This window comes from Pteropus vampyrus, unplaced genomic scaffold (genome assembly GCF_000151845.1).
Source record: "Pteropus vampyrus isolate Shadow unplaced genomic scaffold, Pvam_2.0 Scaffold65, whole genome shotgun sequence".
Taxonomy (NCBI): Eukaryota; Metazoa; Chordata; class Mammalia; order Chiroptera; family Pteropodidae; genus Pteropus; species Pteropus vampyrus.
Window position 1 is genome coordinate 1,063,462 of NW_011888846.1, and position 10,190 is coordinate 1,073,651.

At 48.7% G+C, this 10,190-nt stretch overlaps 1 protein-coding gene across 1 annotated transcript in view; it reads right to left on the bottom strand.

Annotated features, from left to right (window-relative positions):
* CACNA1E (calcium voltage-gated channel subunit alpha1 E) overlaps positions 1–10,190 on the bottom strand; it is a 93,376-nt gene that overhangs the window by 78,384 nt on the left and 4,802 nt on the right. Inside the window, 6 exon segments of the mRNA XM_023531223.1 lie at positions 2,730–2,827; positions 3,562–3,629; positions 8,102–8,219; positions 9,041–9,113; positions 9,538–9,669; positions 10,028–10,140. Of these exon segments, the coding sequence (XP_023386991.1) occupies positions 2,730–2,827; positions 3,562–3,629; positions 8,102–8,219; positions 9,041–9,113; positions 9,538–9,669; positions 10,028–10,140 (602 nt within the window).

Consider the following 10,190-nt stretch of genomic DNA (forward strand, 5'->3'; position numbering starts at 1 on the left):
TACGCGTGCGCACACACACACACACACACACACACACGCACGCCAGGCGAAAGAGAGACCCAATCTCTAATTCCCACGCAAATCAGACACACACTTCAAACTTCACTTCTCCACTCACACGTGCAAAGATCCAAGTTCACACCCATCAGAATCGTCAATGGACCTTCATTCCTAAAATCACACAGAGAAGCATCCACATGTCTTCCTGGAAGCCACGCATCTGTGACCTCATATACAGCCCACGATCACCTTGTGGGCCAGGAAGGCCGCTCATATTCTTCCCATTTCAAAGATGAGGAAGCAGAGATTCCAAGATCGTAAGGGGTTCTCTCCCCAAGGTCGGCACATGGAGTGACAAACTGTGACTAGCACTCCGGCCTTCTGGTTTGTCTCTTTCCACGTTCCCCTGGGGACAGCCGCATCCCCTCTTCATCATACCAGGAAACCGGTGGACTCGCCTGCATTCCCCAGCAGCGTACACCCCCCCACCCGACACGGTTCCTGCCAGCGGCACCCCCTTTGCACACGAACCGCAGCCAAAGCCTGGATCTCTGCTCGTCTTGGATGGGTATGGCACCCTCTATCTCGCTGTGCCCGGATACACACACTGCTCACTCCTACGGCCCTAAGCCTACCCGCAGTTCATTCACTGTCATTCCCTAAATAGTGAGCTGCTACTCTGGGCCAAGCATCTCCCCAGCTCACATCTCCAAACCCACTCCTCCCCCAGGCTTCCTCATCTCAGTAAACAGAACCGCCCCCTCCGAAGTGACAGCCAGTCCTCCCCGGCAGCATATTTGGATACCTGTGTGTATTTTTAACCCAAACTCATGAGTTCAGGGAAGGTGGAGGAGAAACTATTCAAGGCCTAGAGAATATTCTAGAGAGGAAGTTGTTCTGCCTTTCCCCATCATTCTTTAACCAACTTTTCTTCGGGGGAGGGGGCAGGGAGTTCTTTTCCTCACTCACAGAAGAGTGGCCCAGAGGCCAGGCCTTCAGTTTTGAAAGGGGAAGCCACACAACAGCTGTGCGGGGAAGGGAGGACCCCACACGGAACCCTGGAAGGCCCCGTAAGGAGAGGCAGAGACAGCTCAGGAGCCCTTTGCACGAGCTCTGGGCAAAGGGCTCCTCCCTCGCCAGCTGTTGACAAGGTCCGCCGCCAGGACAGCGGTCCAGCTCCTGGGGGTCTCAGACCCTCCCCACTCACACGGTGCTCATGCAGGCCCAGAGCAACGACAGGAACCCACGGTCCTGTGGTCACGTCTCAGCCCCCTCCCCCACACCACCTTCCTCCAGCACCGCACGGGCGGGGCAGCCCCACGGGGGGCCCACTCCCCTTGCCCCTACTTCCACCAGCAGCCGCAGGTCCAGGTCATGCCCTTAAAAGAGCCTGTCCTCCCGCTCCACGCCATCACCTCCGTTCTCTCCCGAGTCCGCTCTAACTGGACTCCGTTCCCAGGGGCCACTGAGACTACTCTTCCAAGGTCACGAACAGCTTTCATTTTGCCAAACCCAACGGCCTCTTTTCTGTCCTCATTCTCCGTGGCCTTGCAGCCATATTTAGCCCCACGGTCCACGCCCCCTCCTCCCTGAGACCCCCAGGCCGCCTCTCTCCCTGTTCCTTCGCCCAGCTCCAGGTGGCTCCCCAGCCATCTCCTTCTCAGGGTTTCTCCTCTGCCAGGCCTCGAGGCGCAGGCGGGCTCTGGGCCCCTGACCTCGGTTTCCCCGTCTCCGCCCCGACTGTCTGTGGTCAGCTCTCCCTCGCTGGCAGCTTAACTACCACCCAATTTCACGTGGCTCCCCCCAATCTTTATTTCTAACCCCGACTTCTTTTCTAAACTTCAAATGCACGTAACCAACAGCATATTCAACATTTCCACGTGGATGTCTTGTAAGTACCTCAAATTTAATGTGGCTAAAATGAACCTGGATTTCCATCATTCTCCAGGAGACCGTAAATACCACCCCCATCTACCCAGCTGCTTAGGCCTTAACGCCTGGGAGCAATGTTTCTTTCTTCTCGTTCATCCCCGCCCTCACCACATTTATTGTGTCGTTAGCTCATCCTGTCGGTTCTCCCTCGACCGTGTGGGATGACCCCTCGCTTGCTCATTGTCACCACCCTGGTCTGAGAGCCAGCTTTCCGTCTTCCTGCCTCTATTCTCGGCCCCAACAACCCATTCTCCCCAGAGCGGAGGGACCTTTTAAAAGTATAAACCGCGTCGCACACGCCCTTTCCCTCTCCCACAGCTGCACTGAGAATGAGAGAGAAAACCCTTCGCCTGGGCCTTCAGGACCTGCCGAGCTGGCTCCTGCTGCCCGCCCCCCGCCCCGACCTTGCGGCATCCTGCTCCTCGCCCACGCCCTACATGCCAGCCACACCGGACCTTCAAATGTCACAGGATCACTTTAAACACAGTTAGGTCTCTGCTTAAATATCACCTCCTCCGAGAACCCCTCCCAGACTGCCCGGACGTATTCGGCCCAGCTCCCGCTCCTCTCGTCATTGCTCTGCTTTACTTTACAGCAAGTATCGCTCTCCGAAGTTATTTGTGTGTGCTTATCACCTCTCGCTCACTGAGAACAGGGACTGTCTCGCTCGCTGCTGTGTTCACAGGACATTTCATGGCATGGAGCAGGTACTCTCAGATAACAAACAGGTTCTGGGTTGATGACCTGGCTGCCAGCACAGGAGCCGGCGGGCAGGGAGGCAGGAACAGCTGACTCACTCGATCGAGGGCATGTTGGGCGCAGACATCGGGCTGACCTCCTTGGCCTTCTGTAGAGCGTGTTTCTGGTTGAAGGCCTCTTCTTCTTCCTGTTCATCCTAGACACAAAGAAGAGATGGCTGTGCCTGGGGCCCCATGAAGGAAAGGGTCACTCCCTTGGCTTCCCCCAGAGGAAGCTCTGGAGAGCGGAGAGAGTGGGGGAGAGCAAGGGAAGAGGTTAAATAGGGCAGCATGAGGTTAGCTGGGCTGAGGCCGGCAGCCAGGCCTCCTCTGCCCGGCATGGCCGGCAGTGCCGGTCACATCCCCGCCCCGCGGGGCGCCGTGGAAGTCGACCCCAACCCTCAGCACTCAGGGGCGCAGGCCACGGCTGTGAGGGTCAGAGGCTGGGGCTGACGCGTCTCAGATGCCCTGCAGCGTCTGGCAGTGATGGAGCAGGGCCCGCCCCGGCAAAACCCCAACATTAAGCACCGAGGCTGTGCCCCCCCACCGCACCCCCCACCGCGCCCTCTTCCCCGAGAGCGAAGTGTCTCCCGGGCCTTAGTTTTTTTTATTCTTCACATCAGAGTCCCATGAAGGGCCCCTCTGAGGGTTCACAGTTCCTTAGCTGTTCTTTTCTGTGTCCTATGAGAGACGCGGCAGGCCCGAGGCTCACCAAACTCAGCGAAAGTGAACCAGGCTTCCTTCGTGGATGTGTGGCTCTCCAACTGCCCTCCCAGAAGAGGCCTTCCCAGCAGGCCTGAGCCCGACACCGGAGACTTTTGGGGAGAGCCTCAAAGGCCGGGAGCACCCAACGGCATTAGAGAACTATTGGATCCCAGAGGACAATGCTTACCTTGGTCAGCTCCTGTGCGTTGGCCAGATTGTCCACAGTCGATGGCCAAGAACACGTCAGCAGCGGTTCTGAGGTGATGAGTTAAGGATGGGCAAGTAAGAAAAGCAGAAGTTGCAGCAAGGCTGAGAGGCATGTCACGTCTTTCCTGACGGGGACACTACAAGCTCCCCAAAGAGTCGCTTGAGCAGGGGCAGTGGGAGGAGGGCTGGAGAGGTTACGCAGCTCTGCTCGAAAGAGACTATGTCCTTCCCTCCCTGCACGGACCATCTCTCTGCACAGAACAAAGAAATACTTAAATCGAATCACCCAGGGGGCCGAGATGGAGTGAAAAGGCCTGTAAACAGCTACGTTGTCTACTCACAGCAACGTCAAGCAGAATCACTGAATGACAAGATGGATAGGGAGGCTGCTGTGGGAGCTCGTCTCTCCTTGCTGGGAGGCTGGAACTGAGGTCCAGCTAGACCAGTTGTGCTATTCTGTCCTTAAAGATGAAAAGAAACAAGAACCCACAGGCCCGTCACTGAGCAGCTCTCAATAACAGGATGCTAACTTATTTCTCTCATTCTTCTCATCCTGATGGATTCTATATTTCATTTAACAAAATGTCATCTAGTGCACGAGATCATTACAGAACTCATCTCTATTCCACACTCTAACCTCTAAAACCCCAATTTTCCAACTGTCTTTGAGGCCCATATGTTCTGGAATAAAAAATCTAGTTCTAGCATAAATGCCCAGGTCTGACTACCCTCAGAGTAAAAGGAACATCGAGGTGTCATTGTGACAAATCGGCCTTTCATGCCCATGACTCAATCAATGCACAGTTTTCTTCTCATAGATTTCTCGTGTTTAGTCTGGCCCCGATTAGGTTTGGGGGCAGAAAACTAAAAGAGCATCTTTTCTCTGTGAGATTCTAGAAAAATGCAGAACTATAGGTACATCACCTAACTCTCCCTTTTTACTCCACCCATCCCACGTCTCCCTTCCCCCAAACCTCTCATGATCCTGGAGAAGTCTGCATCCAACTACATTATCTCATTTTCCATCACCACAAATAAAGGAGACAGACACTGTTATCCTCCCATTCAGATGTGAAAAGTGGAAGCTGGGAGAGGATCCAGTAACTTTCACCAAGGCCACACAGCTGGTAAGCGGAGTTGCTGACATTAAAACCTAATCTTCCTTGATCTAGATCCCAGGACCGGACATGAGTTTTGGAGTTAAATGGACTTGGTTTCAAGTCTGCCTTTAACAGTTTAGTAATTGTTTGACTTTGATCAAGTAATTTCTTCTAAGTCTTATAAGGTAAGGATTAGATGGAAAGTTCCAGTAAAGAACTTAGTACATACAGGGACTCATGGATAGCACACGTGCAATCAATGTTAGATATGGTTAGTCATGTTAGCATCAATCATGATACTAGTATTTTTGAGATCTTACTATGTGGCAGGCTCTGTTCTGTATTAACATGCAATTAACTCATTATTATTATAATCTGCCCACTATTTCAGCCTCCAGTGATCTATGTCCTTTCTTCTTTCACTCAGCTCACAATATCTCCAATTATTCAATATGACATATTCGTGTGTGCTGTAGATTTGGATATTCCATCCTCTTTATATTTATCCTCTTTACCGAACCAGTGTACAAAATGCTTAAGATCAGGAACTCGGAGAGGGAAGGCTTCCTAACTCTTTTTATGAAGCCACCGTTATCCTGATTCCAAAACCAGAAAGAGAGACTAGAAAAAAAAAAAGAAAACTATAAGCCAATATCTATGATAAATGTTGATGTAAAAATCCTCAGCAAAATATTAGCGAACTGAATCCAGAAATACATTAAAAATATCAGACACCATGATCAAGTTGGATTTACTCCTGGGACGTAAGGTTGGTACCACATCCACAAATCAATTAATGTGATACATCACAATAACAAATCGAAAGATAAAAACCATATGACCATATCAATAGAGGCAGAAAAAGCGTTTGACAAAATTCAGCATCCACTATGATTAAAAAAAAAAAAAAAAACTCTCAGTGAAGTGGGAATAGAGAGAGCATATCTCAACGTAATAGAGGCCATATATGACGAACCTACAGCTAACATCATACTCAATGGGGAAAGGCCAAAAGCGTTTTCCTTAAGATCAGAAGCAAGACAAGGATGTCCACTTTTACCACTTCTGTTCAACAGTGTATTGGAAGTCCAAGCTACAGCAATCGGACAAGAAAGAGAAATGAAAAGCATCTAAATTGGATAGAAATTGTAAAACTGTCATTATTTGCAGATGAGATGATACTATATAGAGAGAACCCTATATAAAGTGTAGGGTTTATATAGGAACCCTATGTAAAGATTCCATACCAAAAAAAAAAAAAAAAAAAACCTGTTATAACTGATCAATGAATTCAGTAAAGTAGCAGCATACAAAATTAATATTTGGAAGTCAGCTGCATTTTTATACACCAATGATGAACTTTCAGAAAGAGAAATTAAGAAAACAATCCCATTTATAATTGCATCAAAAACAATAAAATACCTAGGAATCGAATTAACTAAGGAAGTAAAAGACCTGTTCTCAGAAAATTATGTCACTAAAAAAAAGAAACTGAAGAAAATACGAATAAATGGAAGCATATACTGTGCTCATGGGTAGGAAGAATCAACCCAAAGTAATCTATAGATTCAATGCAATCCCCATCAAAATACCAATGGCATTTTTCAGAGAACTGAAACAAATAATCTGAAAACAGATAGAACCATAAAAGACCCCAAATAGCCAAAGCGATCTTGAGAAAGAACAAAAGTTGGAGATACCACACTACCTGATACCAAAGTATTCTACAAGGCTATAGTAATCGATACCACACTACCTGATACCAAAGTATTCTACAAGGCTATAGTAATCAAAACAGCACGGCACTGGCATGAAAACAGACACCTAGATCAATGGAACAGGATAGAGAGCCCAGAAATAAATCCACGCCTACACAGTCATTTAATCTATGACAAAGGAGGCAAGAATATAAAATGGGGTAAAGACAATCTCTTGAACAAATGGTATTGGAAAAACCGGACAGATACATGTAAAAACATGAAACTGGACCACCTTCTTACACCATATACGAAAATAAACTCAAAATGGATTAAAGACTTAAATATAAGACCCCAAACCGTCAAAACTTCTAGAAAAAAACATAGGCATTAAACTCTGATATTACTATTTTTTTCTGATATATCGCCTTGGACAAGGGAAACGAAAGAAAAAATAAACAAACGGACTACATCATACTAAAAAGGTTTTGCACAGCAAAGGAAATCAACAAACAAAAAGAATCTACTGAAAGGGAGAGGATATTTGCCTACAATACATCTGACAAGAGGTCAATATGCAAAATTTATAAAGAACTCATATAACTCAACAAAAATAAATAAACAGTCCAATTAAAAAATGAGCGGAAGACCTGAATTGGTATTTCTCCAAAGAAGACATAAGTCTGTTTTCCAATAGACATGAAAAGATGCTCAAGGTCACTAATCATCAGAGAAGTGCAAATTAAAACCATAATGAGATATCACCTCACACCTGTCAGATTGGCTGTCATCGATAAATCAAAAAACAACAAATGTTGGTGAGGATGTAGAGAAAAGGGAACTCTCGTACACTGTTGGTGGGACTGCAAATTGGTACTGTGGAGAACAGTTTGGAGGTTCCTCAAAAAATTTAAAATAGAACTACCTTTTGACCCAGCAATTGCACTTCTGGTTATTTATCCAAAGAAAACCAAAACTCTAATTCATAAAGACCTATGCATCCCTATGTTCATGGCAGCGCTGTTCAAAATAGCCAAGATATGGAAGCAACCTAAGTGCCTATTAATAGATGGCTAGATAAAGAAGTTATGGTTCGTATATACAATGGAACATTACTCAGCTATTAAAAAAATAAAATCTTACCATCTGCAACGACATGGACGGACCTAGAGGTTATTATGCTGAGTGGAATAAGTCAGACAGAGAAAGATAAATATCATATGATTTGACTTATATGCAGAATCTAAGGAACAAAGGAAATGGACAAACTAAAGGTGTTAACAGACCGAGATACAGAGAACTAACTGGTGACTGCCAGCGGGGAGCGGGATTGGGGGGCTGGGGGACGAAAGTGAAGGGATGGAGAAGTGCAAATTAGTCCCTGCAAAACAGTCATGGGCGTTTAGAGCACAGCACAGGGTGTACGGTCAGTATTACTGTAACGGCTGTGTGCAGTGCCAGACGGATGCTAGAGTAATGGGGGGGGGGGGAAATCACGTCATAAATTATATAAATGTCTAGCTTTTAAAAATTTAAAATAAAAAAAAAAGAATCCTTAAAAATGTAAAACAGACAAACAGACACCCAGATCAGGATCCTTGCTTCTCTTAGCTCCGGGAGCAGCGTCAGCCCTGCCCGCTCCCTGCCCCACCCCAGTTAGCCCTCCTCCAATGCTGGTCTGGGCCTGCAGGCAGTACAGAGAGGAGCATCTTACAAAGGATACAGTTTCCAAACAAGGTGAGCACGATGAAATAGATAGCCGACCACATGCCCGAGCTGACCCCGCCCTGGGAGCGGATGCCATTGTACATGACCTCGTTCCAGTCCTCACCCGTCAGGATCTGCGCAAACGACAGGCAAGTCAGAGACCTGGGTTGATTGAGGAAAAGGGGCCAACGAAAAGGGAAAAGCCTGGGCTGGGATGATTTCCATCGACCCCCTTGTTTGGCCACCCTGCCAGGGAGGGGGGGAAAAAAAAAGTCACTCCCATGCATAAAGCTACAGAAGAACATTTTAGGCACTGGAAACAGGAGGAGAGCGTCAAAGGGGACGATTCCAGTCCTGAAACCGCAGAGTCTCTGCCACTCCTACGGGAACCACCCAGGTCCGGTGGTCCAGTCACTGCCCGCCTGGCGCGGGCGGCATTAGGAGAAGGAGCCTCACGGGCTCCAGTTCTGGAAACCTGGGTTCTGCTTCAGCCTCAAATTCTGGCTCAACAGTGTTTTTCTTTACCTTTAACTCTAAGACATTATTGACTTTGAGGTTTTTTGTTGTTGTTGTTTTTTGAAGAGAGTGGGTGGGAGAGGTGGGTGGAAAAGATACTTCATGAAATGGACTCATGGCTTAGAAGGTGCTTCTGATTTAAGGAAACCATAATGTGACATGTCGCTGAATGTCTTTGACTTAGCATCTCCTGCAAACCCACGAATGTAGGGAGAAGGCGAACAAAGCCACCCCAGAGGGGTTCTTCTGTTATTGGTAAGAGCAGAGCTGCAGAAGACCCAGAAATTTCTGTGGTGATGACTCCCCCACAAGCAGGTGTGCCTGGCTGCCCAGGACAAGCCTGGAGGGGACACGCCGGATTCTGCTAACACGCAGTCACCTCGCGGTGTGTGCCCAGGGACCCAACAGCCCATTTTTAAACCGTCGGTCGGCTTCATACCTGGAATACAGTCATGATAGCTGCAGGGAAGGTGTCGAAGTTTGCTGACGGAGTCCCATCATTAAAGTTAAACCTGAGGAGGAAATTCAGAGAGAACAGGATGAAAATCCCACACATCGTTTTCCCTTCCCAAGATTATGCCATTTTCATCTCTTCTTTTCCCTTCTCCACATCCCCCTCTTCCCGACTCTGTCCCCACTGCATGTAAGCTGTGAACATGGCCTTAGTGACCACTACGGATGGACTGTGCCCGGGAAAGGAGACGGGGTTCAGGGCCCTGTGCCGCACATTTCCGAGACAGCTCCGGAGGGAGGGGACTCTGTACAGGGTGAAAAGATTAAAAGCACAGATGCTCGTTCCACACACACCCTCGCTGGCCGATGTGGGCCACGGACAAGGGCAACCAGGACGGGAACATGGCGATCGAATTAGTGGCCCTGGCGCCTGCAGGCTGAAACTCTGCGGCTCTTTGGGAGGGAGAGCTCACGGGTGCTTACCTGCCTCCGAACAGCTGCATCCCTAGGAGAGCAAAGACGACGATGAAGAGGAAGAGGAGGAAGAGCAAACTGATGATAGACTTCATGGAACTCATCAAGGAGACCACCAGATTCCGCAGGGAGGCCCAGTACCTGCAGGACCCAGACGGCGTCAGAGAGTGGACACAGCATGCCAGGCCACCCCCAGGGCCAGCCGGACAGCGGCTTGGTGGTCTGTGGCAGAAGCTGCGTTTGGATCCTTGCAGAAAGGGGAGACTGCAGCCACCAGGTGGCTCCCCTCGGGAGTATGACACTGGATCTGGCATCGGAGATGATTTTCTGGCCTGATCTTTGGACAGGAGGAGGAACTGAAGAATGGAATGGTGGTGGGGGGTGGGGGGAGAGGGGAGCGTGGGTAAGGGGCGTAGGGGATGGGAGGAAAGATAACAAGGCCGAGAGAGGCTTACACGCTCAGAGGTGGCAGAGAAGAGTCTGAATTCTGATCACTTACTTGGTTATTTTAAATATTCTTAGAAGCCGGAGAGCCCGCAGGACACTGATTCCAAAAGACGTACCGGGTCTGAAGATGGCCCAGACCACTTCGAAGATACTCCCCACCGTGACCTAAAGGGCCAGACCCAGCCACAGTGAGAGAAGGCGGAGAAGAGGGGGGC